At 43.4% G+C, this 24120-nt stretch overlaps 1 protein-coding gene across 1 annotated transcript; it reads right to left on the minus strand.

The window, feature by feature from the left end:
- Positions 1-24120, minus strand: abcf3 (ATP-binding cassette, sub-family F (GCN20), member 3). Its single transcript, XM_079583339.1, has 21 exons — positions 24025-24120; positions 21072-21219; positions 19907-19983; positions 18164-18219; positions 15908-16005; positions 15670-15792; positions 13279-13545; positions 12729-12809; positions 12599-12658; positions 11399-11455; positions 11206-11228; positions 11080-11135; positions 9573-9773; positions 3245-3321; positions 3027-3071; positions 2822-2954; positions 1917-2005; positions 1674-1765; positions 1366-1498; positions 1160-1247; positions 1-331 (listed from the first exon to the last, which is right to left on the minus strand). The coding sequence occupies exons 1-21, from the start codon at positions 24095-24097 to the stop codon at positions 173-175; spliced, it is 2136 nt and encodes a 711-aa protein (XP_079439465.1). The 5' UTR covers positions 24098-24120; the 3' UTR covers positions 1-172.

The following is a 24120-nucleotide window of genomic DNA, read 5'->3' on the forward strand; positions in this document are numbered from 1 at the left end:
CCGTTGCCGCGGCGATGAAGTCGATGTAAATCCGTATAAACTCTGCTCCCGTCGGCCCCGGGGACGATCGACAGCCGGCCGCTCCAATCAGACGGCCCCGCGTGAATGTTTGTATGAGTGAGTCCGCCTGATTGGCCGGTGGAGTGTCCTGCCGCGCCGTGATTGGCCGCGGTCACAGATATCCCTCCTTCTGGAACTGTTCGTGCAGGATGTGTTTGTATTCGTCGAACCCGCCGTCGATTCTGCGAACGATCCCGGCCTCGCAGACCCAGAGCTCCCGGCACACGAGGCGGATCAGGCGCTCGTCGTGAGAGACCAGGACCACCCCGCCCTGAAATACAAGTATGTGTAAGTATATATAAGTACTACAGAGTACATACAAGTACTACAGAGCACCACAGAGAACTACAGAACGATCCCGGCCACGCAGACCCAGAGCTCCCGACACACGAGGCGGATCAGGCGCTCGTCGTGGGAGACCAGGACCACCCGCCCTGAAACACAAGTATGTATAAGTACTACAGAGTACATACAAGTACTACAGAGTACTACAGAACGATCCCGGCCTGAAATACACACATATACAAGCACTACAGAGCACTACAGCGACACACGAGGCGGATCAGGCGCTCGTCGTGAGAGACCAGGACCACCCCGCCCTGTAATACAAGTATATATAAGTACTACAGAGTACATACAAGTACTACAGGACCACCTGCCCTGAAATACAAGTACATACAGTGGGGAAAAAAGTATTTGGTCAGTTTCACATAGATATTGTATTGGATTTTGGCCAAATACTTTTTTTCCCCACTGTACTGGGGAGTATGTAGTAGTACTACAGAGTATATAAAAGTACTACAGAGTACTACAGGACCACCCTGTACTGTTTAAGTGGAGCTAGCCCGCAGTTAGCTTTGCCCGCTAGCCTGTTAGCTTCTTCTTTGTGTGTATTCTTAGTGTGTATTGCGCCTCCGGGTCGGTGCAGGTAAAGTTGCAGTTGTGGCTTTCTGTCCAGAGACACCAGGGGGAGATGAAAGACCCCCAGTCATCCCTTTAACACCTGTATTACCCCCAGAGGGACCACGGGAGGGTTTATGAAGGTAAACACGTTACTTAGTCCAGATGAAGACTTGTAAACCTTTAACCCGTCCGTTACCTTGAAGACGTTGAGCGCTTTGGCGAGCGCCTCGATGCTCTCCATGTCCAGGTGGTTCGTCGGCTCGTCCAGGATGTAGAGGTTTGGGCTGAAGACAGAGAAAAGTCCCATTAAACAGGAAAACCTTGTAGTCGATATATCGACCCCTCAGAGTCGATATATCGGCCTCCGGACACCGCCGGTTAAACCTCGAGGGTGAGGATTACCTGGGCATGGTCATCTGAGCGAAGGCCACGCGGCTCTTCTGACCTCCGGACAGACTGGCCACAGGACGGGTGGCCAGCTCTCCTGTAATACCGTATCTGCCCAGCTGGTGGCGGTATTCCTCCTCCGGCCGACCTGCCCAGAGAACAACAAACACACGGCCTTTACTGGAGACTCTTTAGCCGCCGCCCACAAAGGAAATGACCATATATGGATCACACGTCTCTCCAGTATCTGACACAGATCTGACACTGCAGGAGCATTTCAGTACAAGTATTTGTAGTATTTGTAGTATTTGCAGTGTTCGTACCGGGGAACTTGTTGGCGAGCAGCTCCACAGAGCAGACGTTCAGGTCCAGCTGGTCGACGTGATGCTGACTGAAGTATCCGATCTTCAGGTTCCTGAGGAAGGTCGAACATCCACATTAGCAGCAGTATTATTGTAGTATTATTGCAGTAGTATTGTAGAAGTATTGCAGTATTATTGTAGTATTATTGCAGTATTATTGTAGTATTGTCGTAGTAGTATTGCAGTATTATTGCAGTAGCAGACCTGTGCGCCTGCCGGACTCCGTTCACCGGGGTCAGGTCTCCCATCAGCAGCTTCAGCACCGTGGTTTTGCCGGCGCCGTTTTCCCCGACCTGACGGAAGGACAGAACTTTAAAGTCACGTCGGTGCAGATTTGATTTAAGGAACGTCTGGTCTTCAGGTCAGTGGAGTCTCTGCCTGGAGGAGTTCAAGCATCTCAGGTTCTCAGTGAGGGACGGATCGGTGCGGCGGCGGCAGGGACAAAAATGTGATAAAAAATGGACAAAAATGTGATAAAAAATGGACAAAAATGTGATAAAAAATGGACAAAAATGTGATAAAAAATGGACAAAAATGTGATAAAAAATGGACAAAAATGTGAAAAATTTTGTACAAAAATGTGATGAAAAAGTGATAAAAAATTGACAAAAATGTGATTTTTTTTACAAAAATGTGATTTTTTTTTTTACAAAAATGTTAAAAATATTTGACAAAAATGTGATAGAAAAGTGATAAAAATTGACAAAAAACTGGACAAAAATGTGATAAAAAATTGACAAAAATGTGATAATTTTTTTTCTTTTTTCTTTTACAAAAAATTCATTAAAAAAATGGATCAAAATCTGATAAAAAAATGTGATAAAGTGATGTGGATGTGTAAGGATGTGATGTGTAGCCCGTCCACTGGATCACAAGCTCAAATCCGCCGCATATTTGCGTAAATAACCCAATGTAAAGATGATGGAATGAATCATGGCTGACACCTGACCCTGGTCACACTGCGCTGGTCACTCAAAGCTTGATCGAGACGTCTTGGCCCCCAAATCATAATAATTTAACCCATTCCAGGTCCTTTTACAGCTTAAAAACATTTACAGATTTCTTAATGAACCGTGTGCCGCAGCTCCTGTTGTGCATGTTTTACGTACGATGCAGATGCGCGAGTCCAGGTCGGCGGACAGGTTGAGTCCCGAGAACAGCCTGTGGGTGGCGCTGTAGTAGAACTCCACCTCGTCCAGCTGCAGAATGGGCGGAGACAGTTTCTCAAAGCTATCGGGGAATCTGCGGAAAACGAGAAAAACGAGTCAAAAAACAGGAACGATTCAAGCGATGGAGCACAGGGGGCGCCGTTACCTCAGGACCACCTCCGCCTCCTTCTCGATGGGCTTCAGCTCCGGCCTGGACACACGAAGAAGAAGAAGAAGAAGAAGGTGAGTAACAACGAGACGCTCCATTTCTTCCCCCATTATCATTTCTTTCTTTTGTTTTCATTAAGCTTTTAAATAGTTTGGGAATCGTAATGAAAACGTCGGCTGCTCCTTCGGTTTTACGTTTGGGTAAAGCGGACTCACAGTTTCTCCAGGAGCTTCAGTTTGCTCTGCACCTGAGCCGCTCGGTTGGCGTTGTACCGGAACCGGTCGATGAAAACCTGCACAAAAACACGGCAACGGGTCCAATTAAGAGCTCCTGTGTTTGTGTATATGTGGCCTGTACTGGTGCATTGTGGGGGCTGTAGTACCTGTATATGTGGCCTGTACTGGTGCATTGTGGGGGCTGTAGTACCTGTATATGTGGCCTGTACTGGTGCATTGTGGGGCTGTAGTACCTGTATATGTGGCCTGTACTGGTGCATTGTGGGGGCTGTAGTACCTGTATATGTTGCCTGTACTGGTGCATTGTGGGAGCTGTAGTACCTGTATATGTTGCCTGTACCGGTGCATTGTGGGGGCTGTAGTACCTGTATATGTTGCCTGTACCGGTGCATTGTGGGGGCTGTAGTACCTGTATATGTTGCCTGTACTGGTGCATTGTGGGGGCTGTAGTACCTGTATATGATGCCTGTACTGGTGCATTGTGGGGGCTGTAGTACCTGTATATGTGGCCTGTACTGGTGCATTGTGGGGGCTGTAGTACCTGTATATGTTGCCTGTACTGGTGCATTGTGGGAGTTGTAGTACCTGTATATGTTGCCTGTACTGGTGCATTGTGGGAGCTGTAGTACCTGTATATGTTGCCTGTACTGGTGCATTGTGGGAGTTGTAGTACCTGTATATGTGGCCTGTACTGGTGCATTGTGGGGGCTGTAGTACCTGTATATGTTGCCTGTACTGGTGCATTGTGGGAGCTGTAGTACCTGTATATGTGGCCTGTACTGGTGCATTGTGGGGGCTGTAGTACCTGTATATGTTGCCTGTACTGGTGCATTGTGGGGGCTGTAGTACCTGTATATGATGCCTGTACTGGTGCATTGTGGGGGCTGTAGTACCTGTATATGTGGCCTGTACTGGTGCATTGTGGGGGCTGTAGTACCTGTATATGTTGCCTGTACTGGTGCATTGTGGGAGTTGTAGTACCTGTATATGTTGCCTGTACTGGTGCATTGTGGGAGCTGTAGTACCTGTATATGTTGCCTGTACTGGTGCATTGTGGGAGTTGTAGTACCTGTATATGTGGCCTGTACTGGTGCATTGTGGGGGCTGTAGTACCTGTATATGTTGCCTGTACTGGTGCATTGTGGGAGCTGTAGTACCTGTATATGTGGCCTGTACTGGTGCATTGTGGGGGCTGTAGTACCTGTATATGTTGCCTGTACTGGTGCATTGTGGGAGTTGTAGTACCTGTATATGTTGCCTGTACTGGTGCATTGCGGGGGCTGTAGTACCTGTATATGTTGCCTGTACCGGTGCATTGTGGGGGCTGTAGTACCTGTATATGTTGCCTGTACTGGTGCATTGTGGGGGTTGTAGTACCTGTATATGTTGTACTGGTGCATTGTGGGGGCTGTAGTACCTGTATATGTTGCCTGTACTGGTGCATTGTGGGGGCTGTAGTACCTGTATATGTTGCCTGTACCGGTGCATTGTGGGAGCTGTAGTACCTGTATATGTTGCCTGTACTGGTGCATTGTGGGGGTTGTAGTACCTGTATATGTGGCCTGTACTGGTGCATTGTGGGAGCTGTAGTACCTGTATATGTTGCCTGTACCGGTGCATTGTGGGAGCTGTAGTACCTGTATATGTTGCCTGTACTGGTGCATTGTGGGGGCTGTAGTACCTGTATATGTTGCCTGTACTGGTGCATTGTGGGAGTTGTAGTACCTGTATATGTGGCCTGTACTGGTGCATTGTGGGGGCTGTAGTACCTGTATATGTGGCCTGTACTGGTGCATTGTGGGGGCTGTAGTACCTGTATATGTTGCCTGTACCGGTGCATTGTGGGGGCTGTAGGACCTGTATATGTGGCCTGTACCGGTGCATTGTGGGGGCTGTAGTACCTGTATATGTTGCCTGTACTGGTGCATTGTAGGGGCTGTAGTACCTGTATATGTTGCCTATACTGGTGCATTGTGGGGGCTGTAGTACCTGTATATTTGGCCTGTACTGGTGCATTGTGGGAGCTGTAGTACCTGTATATGTGGCCTGTACTGGTGCATTGTGGGAGCTGTAGTACCTGTATATGTGGCCTGTACTGGTGCATTGTGGGAGCTGTAGTACCTGTATATGTTGCCTGTACTGGTGCATTGTGGGAGTTGTAGTACCTGTATATGTTGCCTGTACTGGTGCATTGTGGGGGCTGTAGTACCTGTATATGTGGCCTGTACTGGTGCATTGTGGGAGTTGTAGTACCTGTATATGTTGCCTGTACTGGTGCATTGTGGGAGTTGTAGTACCTGTATATGTTGCCTGTACTGGTGCATTGTGGGGACTGTAGTACCTGTATATGATGCCTGTACTGGTGCATTGTGGGAGTTGTAGTACCTGTATATGTGGCCTGTACTGGTGCATTGTGGGAGCTGTAGTACCTGTATATGTTGCCTGTACTGGTGCATTGTGGGAGTTGTAGTACCTGTATATGTGGCCTGTACTGGTGCATTGTGGGAGTTGTAGTACCTGTATATGTGGCCTGTACTGGTGCATTGTGGGGGCTGTAGTACCTGTATATGTTGCCTGTACTGGTGCATTGTGGGGGCTGTAGTACCTGTATATGTTGCCTGTACTGGTGCATTGTGGGGGCTGTAGTACCTGTATATGTGGCCTGTACTGGTGCATTGTGGGGGCTGTAGTACCTGTATATGTTGCCTGTACTGGTGCATTGTGGGAGTTGTAGTACCTGTATATGTTGCCTGTACTGGTGCATTGTGGGAGTTGTAGTACCTGTATATGTGGCCTGTACTGGTGCATTGTGGGGGCTGTAGTACCTGTATATGTGGCCTGTACTGGTGCATTGTGGGGGCTGTAGTACCTGTATATGTTGCCTGTACTGGTGCATTGTGGGAGCTGTAGTACCTGTATATGTTGCCTGTACTGGTGCATTGTGGGAACTGTAGTACCTGTATATGTTGCCTGTACTGGTGCATTGTGGGAGCTGTAGTACCTGTATATGTTGCCTGTACTGGTGCATTGTGGGAGCTGTAGTACCTGTATATGTTGCCTGTACTGGTGCATTGTGGGAGTTGTAGTACCTGTATATGTTGCCTGTACTGGTGCATTGTGGGAGTTGTAGTACCTGTATATGTTGCCTGTACTGGTGCATTGTGGGGGCTGTAGTACCTGTATATGTGGCCTGTACTGGTGCATTGTGGGAGTTGTAGTACCTGTATATGTTGTACTGGTGCATTGTGGGGGTTGTAGTACCTGTATATGTTGCCTGTACTGGTGCATTGTGGGAGTTGTAGTACCTGTATATGTTGCCTGTACCGGTGCATTGTGGGAGCTGTAGTACCTGTATATGTTGCCTGTACTGGTGCATTGTGGGAGTTGTAGTACCTGTATATGTTGCCTGTACTGGTGCATTGTGGGAGTTGTAGTACCTGTATATGTTGCCTGTACCGGTGCATTGTGGGGGCTGTAGTACCTGTATATGTTGCCTGTACTGGTGCATTGTGGGAGTTGTAGTACCTGTATATGTTGCCTGTACCGGTGCATTGTGGGGGCTGTAGTACCTGTATATGTTGCCTGTACTGGTGCATTGTGGGAGTTGTAGTACCTGTATATGTTGCCTGTACCGGTGCATTGTGGGGCTGTAGTACCTGTATATGTTGCCTGTACTGGTGCATTGTGGGGGCTGTAGTAGCTGTATACGTTGCCTGTACTGGTGCATTGTGGGAGTTGTAGTACCTGTATACATTGCCTGTACTGGTGCATTGTGGGAGTTGTAGTACCTGTATATGTTGCCTGTACTGGTGCATTGTGGGAGTTGTAGTACCTGTATATGTGGCCTGTACCGGTGCATTGTGGGGCTGTAGTACCTGTATATGTTGCCTGTACTGGTGCATTGTGGGGGCTGTAGTACCTGTATACGTTGCCTGTACTGGTGCATTGTGGGAGTTGTAGTACCTGTATACGTTGCCTGTACTGGTGCATTGTGGGAGTTGTGGTACCTGTATATGTTGCCTGTACTGGTGCATTGTGGGAGTTGTAGTACCTGTATACGTTGCCTGTACTGGTGCATTGTGGGAGTTGTAGTACCTGTATACGTTGCCTGTACTGGTGCATTGTGGGAGTTGTAGTACCTGTATATGTTGCCTGTACTGGTGCATTGTGGGAGTTGTAGTACCTGTATATGTTGCCTGTACTGGTGCATTGCGGGAGCTGTAGTACCTGTATATGTTGCCTGTACTGGTGCATTGTGGGGGCTGTAGTACCTGTATATGTTGCCTGTACTGGTGCATTGTGGGAGTTGTAGTACCTGTATATGTTGTACTGGTGCATTGTGGGAGTTGTAGTACCTGTATATGTTGCCTGTACTGGTGCATTGTGGGAGTTGTAGTACCTGTATATGTTGCCTGTACTGGTGCATTGCGGGAGCTGTAGTACCTGTATACGTTGCCTGTACTGGTGCATTGTGGGAGTTGTAGTACCTGTATACGTTGCCTGTACTGGTGCATTGTGGGAGTTGTAGTACCTGTATATGTTGCCTGTACTGGTGCATTGTGGGAGTTGTAGTACCTGTATATGTTGCCTGTACTGGTGCATTGTGGGAGCTGTAGTACCTGTATATGTTGCCTGTACTGGTGCATTGTGGGAGTTGTAGTACCTGTATATGTTGTACTGGTGCATTGTGGGAGTTGTAGTACCTGTATATGTTGCCTGTACTGGTGCATTGTGGGGGCTGTAGTACCTGTATACGTTGCCTGTACTGGTGCATTGTGGGAGTTGTAGTACCTGTATATGTTGTACTGGTGCATTGTGGGGGCTGTAGTACCTGTATATGTTGCCTGTACTGGTGCATTGTGGGAGTTGTAGTACCTGTATATGTTGTACTGGTGCATTGTGGGGGCTGTAGTACCTGTATATGTTGCCTTTACCGGTGCATTGTGGGAGTTGTAGTACCTGTATATGTGGCCTGTACTGGTGCATTGTGGGGGCTGTAGTACCTGTATATGTGGCCTGTACTGGTGCATTGTGGGGGCTGTAGTACCTGTATATGTTGCCTGTACCGGTGCATTGTGGGGGCTGTAGTACCTGTATATGTTGCCTGTACTGGTGCATTGTGGGAGTTGTAGTACCTGTATACGTTGCCTGTACTGGTGCATTGTGGGAGTTGTAGTACCTGTATACGTTGCCTGTACTGGTGCATTGTGGGAGTTGTAGTACCTGTATATGTTGCCTGTACTGGTGCATTGTGGGAGTTGTAGTACCTGTATATGTTGCCTGTACTGGTGCATTGCGGGAGCTGTAGTACCTGTATATGTTGCCTGTACTGGTGCATTGTGGGGGCTGTAGTACCTGTATATGTTGCCTGTACTGGTGCATTGTGGGAGTTGTAGTACCTGTATATGTTGTACTGGTGCATTGTGGGAGTTGTAGTACCTGTATATGTTGCCTGTACTGGTGCATTGTGGGGGCTGTAGTACCTGTATACGTTGCCTGTACTGGTGCATTGTGGGAGTTGTAGTACCTGTATACGTTGCCTGTACTGGTGCATTGTGGGAGTTGTAGTACCTGTATATGTTGCCTGTACTGGTGCATTGTGGGAGTTGTAGTACCTGTATATGTTGCCTGTACTGGTGCATTGTGGGAGCTGTAGTACCTGTATATGTTGCCTGTACTGGTGCATTGTGGGAGTTGTAGTACCTGTATATGTTGTACTGGTGCATTGTGGGAGTTGTAGTACCTGTATATGTTGCCTGTACTGGTGCATTGTGGGGGCTGTAGTACCTGTATACGTTGCCTGTACTGGTGCATTGTGGGAGTTGTAGTACCTGTATATGTTGTACTGGTGCATTGTGGGGGCTGTAGTACCTGTATATGTTGCCTGTACTGGTGCATTGTGGGAGTTGTAGTACCTGTATATGTTGTACTGGTGCATTGTGGGGGCTGTAGTACCTGTATATGTTGCCTTTACCGGTGCATTGTGGGAGTTGTAGTACCTGTATATGTGGCCTGTACTGGTGCATTGTGGGGGCTGTAGTACCTGTATATGTGGCCTGTACTGGTGCATTGTGGGGGCTGTAGTACCTGTATATGTTGCCTGTACCGGTGCATTGTGGGGGCTGTAGTACCTGTATATGTGGCCTGTACTGGTGCATTGTGGGGGCTGTAGTACCTGTATATGTTGCCTGTACTGGTGCATTGTGGGGGTTGTAGTACCTGTATATGTTGCCTGTACCGGTGCATTGTGGGGGCTGTAGTACCTGTATATGTTGCCTGTACTGGTGCATTGTGGGAGTTGTAGTACCTGTATATGTTGCCTGTACTGCAGCTGTGCTTCGTACTCGCGATGCTGGTTCTTCAGTCGATCCTCTTTGGTTTTGATGAAGTTCTCGTAGTCGCCGCGGTAACCGTCCAGCCGCTGCGTGTGCAGGTGGATGATGTCGGTGACGACGGCGTTCAGGAAGTTCCGGTCGTGAGACACGACGAGGATCGTGGACGCCCAGGTCTGAAGGAGAGACATTTACCAAAGGATTTACTTAAGGAAGGAAAGGATCATAATCATGAACATTAATAATAATAAATCGGTTTTATATAGCGCTTTTATGGACACTCACTCCGGGTGGAATCACAGAGAAGAAGCTAACAGGCTAACGGGCAAAGCTAACTGTGGGCTAGCTCAGCTTGAACAGTATTTACAGCCAAGTCTCCATTGTGTAACTGGATGAACATTATCCCTTTGTCTTTTCTGTCAGTGTAGGATTTACTCTCACGGACAATAATGAGTAAAAAACATGTACGACAGCTGCAGTGGCGCTTATGGCCTCTAGGGGCAGGAGTTACTTAGTACTGCTTTAACCTCTTACCACCCGCCAAAACCAAATGCATTCTCTCCTCTTTGCCATTGTCGTCACTTTTTAATTCCCTGATCTGTCTTTGTCACTTTTTTATGGCACTTTTGATGCATTCTTGTCACTTTTTTGCTGGATTTGTGTCTTTTTTTGTGTGCCTTTCTTTAACTGGATTTTTGTAATTTTTTTGGCGGATTTTTGTCACTTTTTTGCTGGAATTGTGTCACTTTTTTGCTGGAATTGTGTGCCTTTTTTTAACTGGATTTTTGTCATTTTTTGCCTGATTTTTGTCTTTTTTTTTGCCTGATTTTTGCCTTTTTTAACTGGATTTTTGTCTTTTTTTTGCCGGATTTTTGTCTTTTTTTTGCCTGATTTTTGCCCTTTTTAACTGGATTTTTGTCATTTTTTTGTTGGTTTTTTGTCTTTTTTTTGCTGGATTTTTGTCATTTTTTGTTTGATTTTTGTCATATTTTGCCGGATTTTTTTCTTTCTTTTTTGCCTGATTTTTGCCTTTTTTTACTGGATTTTTGTCATTTTTTTTGCCGGATTTTTGTCTTTTTTAACTGGATTTTTGTCATTTTTTTGCCGGATTTTTGTCTTTTTTAACTGGATTTTTGTCATTTTTTTGTTGGTTTTTTTTGTCTTTTTTTTGCTGGATTTTTGTCATTTTTTGTTGGATTTTTGTCTTTTTTTGGGGGATTTTTGTCATTTTTTGCAGAATTTTTCCAATTTTTTTGCTGGATTTTGTCACTTTCTTGCTGGAATTTTGCCATTTTTGTCAATTTACATCCTCATTTTCTTCTCGTTTTTTGTCGCTATTTTGAAGAAGCTCTTATATTTGGAGAATTTGGAGAACAGGAGAAAACATGTTCAGGTGGGAGTTAAGAGGTTAAGGTCTTAAATGGGATCTAATAATGTTAAACCCTGACTAAAGTCTCGTCTGTAACGTGAGAGGACTCTGACCTGAAGGTAGTTTTCCAGCCACAGGATGGCTCTGACGTCCAGCATGTTGGTCGGCTCTGGAGGAAACACAGAGTCAAACATCTGCACCAGAAGCAAAAGCAGAAACGCATGTAAATATAGACTCACCGTCGAGGAGCAGCAGGTCCGGCCTGGACAGAAGAACAGAGTCAGAACAAAGTCACATCAACAGAACTTCAGCCCTGATCACTTCCTACAGGCTTTACTTTGTTTGATCTCATTCATCTGACTGTTGCAGCTTCAGGTCTGACTCAGGAAAATGTTTAAGAACGATCGACGTTTAGGATGATTAAAGACTTACCGAGCGAAGAGCGCTCTGGCCAACGCTAACCTCATCCTCCAGCCTCCGGAGAACTCCCTGAGGAGAAACAGCACGTGATTAGCGTGTTCACAGACGGCAGGAACATAAGGAAATCTCCAAGAACGAGGGCGGCACAAAACATCTCCAAAAAAACATCTCCAAAAAACATCCTCAAAAAACATCCTCAAAAAACCTCTTCAAAAAACATCCTCAAAAAACATCTTCAAAAAAAACATCTCCAAAAAACCTCTTCAAAAAACATCTCCAAAAAACATCTCCAAAAAACATCCTCCAAAAAACATCCTCAAAAAAACATCTCAAAAAAACATCTCAAAAAAACATCTCCAAAAAACATCCTCAAAAAACATCTCCAAAAAACATCTCCAAAAAAACATCTCCAAAAAACATCTCCAAAAAACATCTCCAAAAAAACATCTCCAAAAAACATCTCCAAAAAACATCTCCAAAAAACATCTCCAAAAAACATCTCCAAAAAAACATCTCCAAAAAAACATCTCCAAAAAACATCTCCAAAAAACATCTCCAAAAAACATCTCCAAAAAACATCTCCAAAAAAAACATCTCCAAAACATCTTCAAAAAACATCCTCAAAAAATATCCTCAAAAAACATCTCCAAAAAAACATCCTCAAAAAAACATCTTCAAAAAAACATCTCCAAAAAACATCTCCAAAAAAACATCTCCAAAAAAACATCTCCAAAAAAACATCTCCAAAAAAACATCCTCAAAAAACATCTCCAAAAAAACATCTCCAAAAAAACATCCTCAAAAAACATTAAAAAAAAACATCTAAAAAAAAAACATCTCCAAAAAAAAATGTTTTTTTGAAGATGTTTTTTGGAGATGTTTTTTGGAGATGTTTTTTTGAAGGATGTTTTTTTGGAGATGTTTTTTTGGAGATGTTTTTTTTGAAGATGTTTTTTTGAAGGATGTTTTTTTGAAGGATGTTTTTTTTAGAGATGTTTTTTGGAGATGTTTTTTGGAGATGTTTTTTTGAAGGATGTTTTTTTGGAGATGTTTTTTTGAAGATGTTTTTTTGAAGATGTTTTTTGGAGATGTTTTTTTGGAGATGTTTTTTTTAGAGATGTTTTTTTTGGAACATCTCCTTTGCAGCACATGTTTATGTATTTCTGATGTTTGTCAGGCTGTGAGTGGATAAAGGGAGAGTGAGGCTCGTACTTTGTGGTCTGCTGTTGCATTCTGGGAGTGAAGCCGAGACCCGCCAGGATCACAGACGCCCTGGACACACATGAACATAAACACTCAGACACATAATAAAGATGATTAACATGATGGATGTTCCTCTCACCGAGCCGGAGCCTTGTCGGCCTCGATCTCCTCCAGTTTGGCGTAAATCTCCGACAGACGAACGCTCTCCGTCCCGTCAGCGCTGAGGAGAACCAGGACACAGTGAGAACCAGGACACAGTGAGAACCAGGACAGTGAGAACCAGGACACAGTGAGAACCAGGACAGTGAGAACGAGGAAAGTGAGAACCAGGACACAGTGAGAACCAGGACACAGTGAGAACCAGGACACAGTGAGAACCAGGACACAGTGAGAACCAGGACACAGTGAGAACCAGGACACAGTGAGAACCAGGACAGTGAGAACCAGGACACAGTGAGAACCAGGACAGTGAGAACCAGGACACAGAACCAGGACACAGTGAGAACCAGGACAGTGAGAACGAGGAAAGTGAGAACCAGGACACAGTGAGAACCAGGACACAGTGAGAACCAGGACACAGTGAGAACCAGGACACAGTGAGAACCAGGACACAGTGAGAACCAGGACACAGTGAGAACCAGGACACAGTGAGAACCAGGACACAGTGAGAACCAGGTGCTTTAACGTACGTTCCGTTGTTGATGCGAGCATTGAGCGCCCTCTCCTCCGTCAGGAGCCCCTCTCGGACCGTGTCGCTCTGCAGGACGCTGTCTAAGGCGCGGGTGTCGTCTCCCTCCACCTCCTGCTCCACGTGGAGGATGGTGATGTGTCCCGGGACGCGGAGGCTGCGGCTCGACAGCATCTTCAGCAGCGTGGTTTTCCCCAGGCCGTTCCTGCCGATCAGGCCGTACCTGCGGCCGAACGCCAGCGAGAGGTCTGCGCCCTGGAGCAGCACTCTGAGGACCACAACATACCACAAGTCAGGAATAAACCCTGGAGCAGCACTCTGAGGGCCACAACATACCACACGTCAGGAATAAACCCTGCACTCTGAGGACCACAACATACCACAAGTCAGGAATAAACCCTGGAGCTGCACTCTGAGGACTACAACATACCACACGTCAGGAAAAAACCCTGGAGCAGCACTCTGAGGACCACAACATACCACACATCAGGAATAAACCCTGCACTCTGAGGACCACAACATACCACATGTCAGGAATAAACCCTGGAGCAGCACTCTGAGGACCACAACATACCACACGTCACAGATAAACCCTGGAGCAGCACTCTGAGGACCACAACATACCACACGTCAGGAATAAACCCTGCTCTCTTAGGACCACAACATACCACACATCACAGATAAACCCTGGAGCAGCACTCTGAGGACCACAACATACCACATGTCAGGAATAAACCCTGCACTCTGAGGACCACAACATACCACACGTCAGGAATAAACCCTGCACTCTGAGGGCCACAACATACCACATATCACAGATAAACCCTGCACTCTGAGGACCACAACATACCACACGTCATAGATAAACCCTGGAGCAGCACTCTGAGGACCACAACATACCACACGTCAGGAATAAACCCTGCACTCTGAGGACCACAACATACCACACGTCAGGAATAAACCCTGGAGCAGCACTCTGAGGACCACAACATACCACACGTCAGGAATAAACCCTGGAGCAGCACTCTGAGGACCACAACATACCACACATCACAGATAAACCCTGGAGCAGCTCTCTGAGGACCACAACATACCACACATCACAGATAAACCCTGGAGCAGCACTCTGAGGACCACAACATACCACACGTCAGGAATAAACCCTGCACTCTGAGGACCACAACATACCACACGTCACAGATAAACCCTGAAGCAGCACTCTGAGGACCACAACATACCATAGGTCAGGAATAGACCCTGGAGCTGCACTCTGAGGACCACAACATACCATAGGTCAGGAATAAACCCTGGAGCAGCACTCTGAGGACCACAACATACCACATGTAAGGAATAAACCCTGGAGCAGCACTCTGAGGACCACAACATACCACATGTAAGGAATAAACCCTGGAGCAGCACTCTGAGGACCCCAACCTGAAAACCTTCGATATTTCATGAAAGATGAAGCGTAATCATCGTACTGATAAGAGATTTGTGTAGCCCTGGATGGTCAGATGGATGGAGTAGTGGATGGTTGGCGAATGGCCACCATGTCCCAACGAGGCTGTGACGTCAGTAAGGAGGGGGCGGAGTCAGAATCATGGGGAGAGAGCTGGTCGGCCCCTTTAGGATCCCTGACTGACCACTTTCTTCTATGCTACAAAAAGAAGAGCCGTGTTTTCCCGAAACAAGATGTCCTGCTGTAAAGAAAACCTCTGCATCACTGGCTGCTATGGGCATAAAAGGAGAGAAACTCATGATGTGGACCCCCTCGTCCCCTGACCTCAGCCCTATTGAGAACCTTTGGAGCCTCAAACAAACATCTATGAGGGTGGGAGGCAGTTTTCATCCAAACAGCAGCTCTCTCTAACAGTGTTAATTTCGTCGACTAACATATTTAGTCATAATTTTAGTCAAAGTGATATTTTTGACGACTAAAATAAGACTAAATAAAAATGAAAAGGAGAGACTAAAATCATCCAAACTTGTATTGAGCGTCTGAAAGAGCCTCAGATCATGTAAATTCTCTGCCAAAGGATCAGCTCTGAGCTTTGTTCATGTGGAGCAGCTCCATGAAGCAGAGGAACAACATTAAATATGATTATAATGAATTATCAATATAAGTCGACTAAATGTGGCTTAATTTTAGTCGACTAAATTTACTTGCAATTTTAGTCGACTAAAACTAGACTAAAATCGAATTACATTTTCGTCAAAAGACTAAGACTAAAACTAAATTAAAATATATTGTCAAAATTAACACAACTCTCTAAATGATCCTCTAACAGTTAAAGACTTGAAAATGATATACAATAATTTGGAACGCAGTGTAACGATAACGAGCTCAGGTTTGTTAAATGACACGGTGACTTCACATGTGCTGAACTCTCACCTCTCCCCGAAGGACACGTCAAAGTTCTCGATGCGGATGTCGTAGCTGCGGTTCTTCCCGCTCAGGTCCACTCTGCTGTCCTTCTTACTGCTGGACTGACTCGCCGACGCCTCCTCCAGGACACTGTGGGGACGACAGGGAGAGGCTCAGCAGGTTTTAGGGTTTTACAGGAAGTGTCGAGGCCGAGCACGATCATTATCCAACTAGAAACTAGAAAAGCATAATGTGTGTCTCGTACACGGGAGCGGTGGATTTCTGCGAGTCCTTCTCGTTCCGCCGCTCGTGCTTGGCCTTGAGTTTCGCCTCCGCCTTCTCCAGCTTCTTAGCGTCGACCGTCTGAGCACAAACACACACAGGGTTAACCTCTTACCACCCGCCAAAACCAAATGCATTCTCTCCATCACTTTCAATGTGTTTTTGTCACTTTTTTATTACTTTTTTGCTGGATTAGTGTCTTTTTTTCCTGGAATTTTGTCTTTTTTTGCTGGATTTTTGTCACTTTTTTTGCTGGATTTTTGTCATTTGTTTGTCATTTGACATTTTTTTTGTCTTTTTTTGTCATTTTTTTGTGGATTTTTTTTTTATTTTTTGCTGGATTTTATTTTTATTTTTTGCTGGATTTTTGACTTTTTTTACTGGATTTTTGACTTTTTTTGCTGGATTTTTGTCTTTTCTTTCTGGATTTTTGTTTTTCTGGATTTTTGACTTTTTTGGCTGGATTTTTGTCACTTTTTTGCTGGATTTGTCTTTTTTTTGCTGGATTTTTGTCTTTTTTTTCCTTGATTTTTGTCTTTTTGTTGCTGGATTTCTGTCTTTTTTTTGGTGGATTTTTGTCATTTTTTTTGCTGGATTTTTGTCATTTTTTTTGCTGGATTTTTGTCATTTTTTTTGCTGGATTTTTGTCACTTTTTTTCTGGATTTTTGTCACTTTTTTGCTGGATTTTTGTCATTTTTTTTGCTGGATTTTTGTCTTTTTTTTGCTGGATTTTTGTCATTTTTTGCTGGATTTTTGTCTTTTTTTGCTGGATTTTTGTCACTTTTTTTCTGGATTTTTGTCACTTTTTTTCTGGATTTTTGTCATTTTTTTTGCTGGATTTTTGTCATTTTTTTTGCTGGATTTTTGTCTTTTTTTGCTGGATTTTTGTCACTTTTTTTCTGGATTTTTGTCACTTTTTTGCTGGATTTTTGTCTTTTTTTTTGCTGGATTTTTGTCTTTTTTTTTGCTGGATTTTTGTCATTTTTTGCTGGATTTTTGTCTTTTTTTGCTGGATTTTTGTCACTTTTTTTCTGGATTTTTGTCACTTTTTTGCTGGATTTTTGTCACTTTTTTGCTGGATTTTTGTCACTTTTTTTGCTGGATTTTTGTCACCTTTTTTGCTGGATTTTTGTCTTTTTGCTGGATTTTTGTCACTTTTTTTTGCTGGATTTTTGTCTTTTTTCTGGATTTTTGTCTTTTTTTTGCTGGATTTTTATCTTATTAGCTTGATTTTTATCTTTTTTGCTGGATTTTTGTCACTTTTTTGCTGGATTTTTGACTTTTTTGCTGGATTTTTGTCACTTTTTTGCTGGATTTGTCTTTTTTTTGCTGGATTTTTGTCTTTTTTTTCCTTGATTTTTGTCTTTTTGTTGCTGGATTTCTGTCTTTTTTTTGGTGGATTTTTGTCATTTTTTTTGCTGGATTTTTGTCATTTTTTTTGCTGGATTTTTGTCATTTTTTTGCTGGATTTTTGTCACTTTTTTGCTGGATTTTTGTCATTTTTTTTGCTGGATTTTTGTCATTTTTTTTGCTGGATTTTTGTCTTTTTTTGCTGGATTTTTGTCACTTTTTTTCTGGATTTTTGTCACTTTTTTGCTGGATTTTTGTCATTTTTTTTGCTGGATTTTTGTCTTTTTTTTTGCTGGATTTTTGTCATTTTTTGCTGGATTTTTGTCTTTTTTTGCTGGATTTTTGTCACTTTTTTTCTGGATTTTTGTCACTTTTTTGCTGGATTTTTGTCACTTTTTTGCTGGATTTTTGTCACTTTTTTGCTGGATTTTTGTCACCTTTTTTGCTGGATTTTTGTCTTTTTTTTTGCTGGATTTTTGTCTTTTTTTGCTGGATTTTTGTCACTTTTTTTTGCTGGATTTTTGTCTTTTTTGCTGGATTTTTGTCTTTTTTGCTGGGTTTTTGTCACTTTTTTTTGCTGGATTTTTGTCTTTTTTGCTGGATTTTTGTCTTTTTTGCTGGATTTTTGTCTTTTTTGCTGGATTTTTGTCTTTTTTGCTGGGTTTTTGTCACCTTTTTGTTTAGTTTGTCATTTTTGTCGCTTTTTTTGGGTCACTTTCAAGCGTTTTTTTTTGTCGCGTTTTCATCCACATTTTTTGTCGCTGGTTTGGAGAAGTTTTTAGATTTGGAGAATTTGGAGAACAGAAGAAAACATGTTCAGGTGGGAGTTGAAAGGTTAAAGGGTCAGACGGGACACGAGCTGGACGAGCGAGAGCCCGCGACACTGACCGTGTTCTGGGGCCGCTTCATCATCCAGATGCCCTGCACGTCATTGACCTCCGTATCTGGAACAACAAAGGTACGAAACATTACGATACACCAACACTGCCATGATCGATATAATAAATAACCATTAGAGGTGGGCATAGATTCATTTTTTAAAAATCTAGATTAATGTAGATTAAAATGGCTCGCTTGAATTCTGCGAAAGCCATTCAGAATATGTGTGCTGCCCAAATAATGACTAAAAGTAAGTCTTTGAGAACGAGTCTCTCAAGTCAGGGGCTCATCTCCTGTTTCCAAAGTGCATCACAAACTGCTTGAGAACGTTCTATGATAATTGGTGATGAAAATAATTCATGTTCAAGAAGATGCACTTGTGTTTACTAACTGTTTATTCAGTTAAACATGAATTTTGAGCTGTAGGCCGACATTAGAGGTCCTGATGAACTGTGTACAGTCAGTAGCTTTGTGTCTCCTCTTCTGCAACTATGACCTGCTAAAGAACATGGGACAGTTGTGGCAGGAGTCCCCAAGTATTTATTCACGGGTGATGTGGGCCATCTTACCAGATCAGAAAATATAGGCCTCTGTTTGTGAGCGTGGGAAACATGTGAGTGTCTCCTGATTGGTCAACAGTGTCACGTGATCACTGTCACAACAACACAGTTCATGCTGCTGCTACTACGAGCTTAAACTAGGGCTGCTCGATTATTGAAAAAATAATAATCACGATTATTTTTGTCATAATTGAAATCACGATTATTCAAACGATTATTTGTTGCCTTTAAAAAAATCCATCAAAAAAATGACAAAAATCCATCAAAAAAATGACAAAAATCCATCAAAAAATGACAAAATCCATCAAAAAAATGACAAAAATCCATCAAAAAAATGACAAAAATCCATCAAAAAAATGACAAAAATCCATCAAAAAAATGACAAAAATCCATCAAAAAAATGACAAAAATCCATCAAAAAAATGACAAAAATCCATTAAAAAAATGACAAAAATCCATCAAAAAAATGACAAAAATCCAAAAATTAAAAACAAAAACAAAAATAGGAAAAAAAATAAAAGAAAAGAAAAAAAATATTATCGATTTTCTGTGATTATGCTAATTTTGTAATCGTTTACTGTTGTAATCGAAATCGCAATCGAATTTCGATTAATTGCACAGCCCTAGCTTAAACCTGGCGATAGTTCTGTCAAAATGGAGATAAACGTCGACAACACGAAGATGCGGGACGTATTTCTTTGGATTTGATCAGAAAAGGAAACAGACATGAGGCGGAAGAGACACCGGGGAGCGGAGAAAGAGAAGCTAACGGACTCGGAGAAAAGGAGCTGGAAAGTTCGTCTCCAAACTCAGTAAGTGCCGCGAAAAAAGGCTCTCGTGAACTTTTGGTGATAAAGTTGCGCTGTTTCGTGTGGGGGCTGTGGACATGAAATGAGTTGTTTAAGTCGCGGTTTTGAAAGAGGGAGGGGCTGCCGTGTTTTTCACTCTATCATTGGCCGCTGCTTCTGTGCGTCGCTTTGGAGACGCTATATTCACTCACGTTTCTCCTGTGCGTTGGGCATAAAAGTCGTGTAATGTGAGCTGACCATAAAATATCTCGGTGAAAGTCATCATAGCAGAGAATAGACCCAGCTCCCAACCTAGCTTTGAGAATAGATTAACGGCGATATTTTTTTTTTGCATCAGAACCTTGAACAGAGAGTGAAGTGGTGAGTGAAGCCGTGAGTCTTACGGGCGTGAGCGCTGATCTGCGAGAGCTGAACCGGAGCGTCCAACAGAACCTGCTTCCGGGCGCCGTGACAGTTGTTCCTGAAGAAACAAGTAAATTCAAGTGATTAAATATTCCACAGAGCGGCGTCCATGATGCCTGTGGCGCAAACGAGACGAGGAGTCGCTCATGTGCACTTTTCTAAAAGCAGCTGCAATATTTCTGACGTGCCTTTGTATTTTACTTTATGAAATGCTGTTAAAGGGGGGTATTATGCAAAATGGACTTTTCCCAGCTTTCCATCATGTTATTCTGTCATTCCCTCATTAAAAACATGGCTGAAGTGTTGCCTTGGCACATTCACGTATTTCTGAGTAATCTGTAAAAACTCTGATGGCGGCCATTTTAGGGATAGGTTTGCCTGAGTCCTCCTAGGAACGCCCCCACCTCCTGGAGACGCCTCCGAGCTTTGGTCACCAGCCGAGTAACCAACCACTGCTCCTCAGCAGAACCCCCTCCCCACTGATGCCACAGACAGCGTGTGGAGGGGGCGTGTCTAAAGGCTCAGAGGTTCTTAAAGAGACAGAGGCCTATTTCAAGACATTCACTACAGCCATTTTGAGAGAGACATTTTATACAAGGCAGTTATTCTAATTTACTGCATTTACAGACCAGCAGAAGGTTTGTCATCATTGTAGTGAGATATAGACTGGTGCTATGGGGCTGAAAAAAGCAGAATACCCCCTCTTTAATTAATTTTCCCATGGATGTTTGGATTTTCCTTATGTTCATGTTCAATATTTATCAGTGAGTTCCACAGTTTAGAATCGAAAAGGACAAATGTAACAGGTCTGAGTTCTGCATAAAACAAGAGGAACCAAAATCAGTGTAAGGATAAACTCAGGGCTTACAATATTAGAGCCACTTCAGTGACTGATGTGAAACAGATGCTAAAGCTAATGCTAACAGTTTTGCCTACACTGTTACATGTAGTTGTGCCAAAGGGCTTTCAGTGTAAATCTTACTGTAATCTGTAGCTAAACTCACACTGTAGCAGCAGCTCCCGTCTCTGCCACCGTTTCTCTTTTTTGAAATCTTTTTTGGTGCAGCTCCAAATAAACACGGCCGTCACAAAAGGCTGACAGGGCGGGGGGCACTAAGGGCGGGGGAGCATCTCTAAGTCACTCACATTTTGAGCGAGTTGAACATCTGCAGACAGATGTCTCGGACGTCGTCCTCGTTCTTCACGTCGGCCGACACCTCCTGCAGAACTCCTCCCACCGCCTCGAACACCTCCTCCCCATCCTCGAAGTCCGAGCCGCAGTTCTCCAACACGCCTGCAGGAAAATATGTTTAGGTGCACATGAATGTATTAGGGCCATTTTATTCTTTATTTATTTATTGATTGGATTTTCTTCCTCATAACAGTAACAGGAAAGAGAAAATGTGGCTAATATGCCGATTGCAGGCTAAGGCTAAAGCTAAAGCTAACTAGGACAGAATCACAGGCTGTTCCCACTTAACCTCTTACCACCCGCCTAAACCAAATGCATTCTGTCCTCTTTGGCCGTTATATAGGCCTGTGTAACACCTCATTTGAAAGCTAAGACCCACGAAACTGATCTTTTTCCTCGAATTGTTGCTGTGTTGTGTCACCTTTTGTATGTTTTTTTTTCTTTTTTTTGTATTACTTTATTTTAAAAAAATAAAGTAATACAGTACTTCAGTACTTTTGACTTCTACTTGAGTAAAATTATAATGAACTATGTATAGTAGGGCCAGCTCCGTCCTGGGCTGCCCCCTGGAGGTGAGGTGAGGGACAGGAGGGTGTTAGCCAAGCTCACTCAAAAATTCCAAAAGAAATATAAACCATATACCGTAACTAATATACAAAAACATACACACAAATGTAAAAAAGACAAACAGACATACAAAAATGAGAAAAAAAAATAAAAAAAAAAATACATAAAATATATAACGAGGGGGGGAGCGTTTTGTTTGTCGTGTATACAGTTATTTACATTTGCCGTTTTTGCAGAATATACATGATATAGACAATATTAATGATATAAATCATTTTCATTTTTGTCACAGTTTTTGTTGCATTTTTGTTGCGTTTACATCCTTGTTTTCTTTTCATTTTCTGTGGTTGTTTTGGTGGTTTTTCCCCAAGAATCTTTTAGATTAGGGTAAAGCCAAACTGGAGAAAATGGGATCCATTCAGGCGGGAGTGAACAGGAACATACTTGGATTTACACATTAAATATTGCTAACAGGCATGAGGGGACATATATAATATATATTATTATTTATACTGTATTTGGATTGAGCAAATAAAACAAGAGCACATTTGCACATCTCTGATTGTGTACATAGACGTGTAAACACAATCTCTGTACACATAGAGGTTGTATGTAAACACAATCTCTGCTGTAGGACCTTCTTCCTCTGAGCAGACGGCACAGAGCCCAGTGTGTGACGCAGCTCCTCCAGCCACAGGTTCGTGGCCTGGCCCTGACACTTTGCTGCACGTCTCTCTCCTGGACTCCAAGAGGAAAGCTGATGCCGTTTTAGAAACTCGCGTGATAATGAGTCAGAGCAGTTTAGGAAAGAAACGTCCAAATGTTTCCCTGATCATTATCCATTCACAAACATCTAATTCCTCGTTCTGATGCTCGTTTATCCTCCAGCTCGGCTTTACCCAAATCAACGAGTGGAGAGAGTAACACCTCTTCGGCTCAGACCTACAAGACTCTTCTAAATGGAGCTTTTTCCTCATATTGTCGTCACATTTTGAGATTTTTTTCCATTGTTTTTTGTCTCTATTTTGACACTTTTTTTCTAAGATGCTTTTAGATTTGGGTAAAGCCAAACTGGAGGAAAAGTGCTCGGTTCAGGCGGGGGATAAGAGGTTCTATTCCTCTTCCTAAAAGCCAACGGGCCTTTAACCCCTTAACTCCCACCTGAACCGAGCACATTTTCTCCAGTTTGGCTTTACCCCAATCCAAAAGCTTCTGGAAAAAAGGTGTGAAAATAGCAACAAAACTGAGACGAAAACAAGGATGGAAAAGTGGCAAAAATGTCACAAGAAATTGACAAAAAATGGACGAAACAAATACAAAAATGTGACAAAATTTGACAAAAAAATTACAAAAATGTGACCAAAAAATGACCAAAACGTGACAAAAAAATGACAAAAAATGTGACAAAAAAATGAGAAAAATGTGATTAAAATGTGACAAAAAATGACAAAAATGTGACCAAAAAATGACCAAAAAATGACACAAAAATGACAAAAAATGTGACAAAAAAATGAGAAAAATGTGATTAAAAAATGACAAAAATGTGATTAAAAAAATGACACAAAAAATTGACAAAAAATGTGACAAAAAAATGACCAAAAAATGATAAAATGTGAAAAAAAAGACAAAAAATTTGACAAAAAAAAGATAAAATGTGAAAAAAAAAGATAAAAATGTGACAAAAAATGACAAAAAAATGGCAAAAAATTACAAAAATGAGTTTAATACCCAACAAAAAATGATGGAAAAACATCTGATGACGTGATGAAAAAGATCCTCTCGGTTCAGGTGGGAGTTAAGAGGTTAAATCACGTGCAAAAAATGAATGAAGAAACTTAGCAACTTCACGATTTTAGTTATTTTAGACTAAACATTCCCACCATGCTCGGGCCATCTGTCTCTGAGGGCTTTACCGTCTCTGACACATCATTATTTGTCATTTTAAGTGTAGAAACCTCACAGTTTAAAGCGTGTCACAGCATTACAGACCCATGAATCACACTTGCGGCGCATTTTGGAAACATTTCACCCACTTTCCCACCATAGCTCAGGTTAATTCAGGTGCTGTTTAAAGCCAGTGCTCCTGAATCCCGGTCCTGACACGCGCACCACCTCACACACCGACTCAGCTCTGGCTTTAACCCCGGTTCTCGGCTCTAAACCCGGGCCACGCCGCGCGCAGAGCCGGTATCCGCTATGTTAGCATTAGCTCGTTAGCCGCCGCTCCTCCTGCTCCGGCTCTTCCCGCTTCGTAAACCCCCCGCGGGACACTGACAGCCCCCTGGCCGGGCCCGGGCGCCCCTGGGCCGGCCGTGGAGGCGCCGGGGAGCGGGTCGGTACCTGTGATGTAGTCGAAGAGCTCCGTGTCGATCTCCGGGAACTCGCTCTTCAGGATGTCCACGTACGACGCCATGATACCCGCTCCGCCAGGGACTG

This window comes from Gobius niger, assembly GCF_951799975.1.
Source record: "Gobius niger genome assembly, contig: SCAFFOLD_104, whole genome shotgun sequence".
Taxonomy (NCBI): Eukaryota; Metazoa; Chordata; class Actinopteri; order Gobiiformes; family Gobiidae; genus Gobius; species Gobius niger.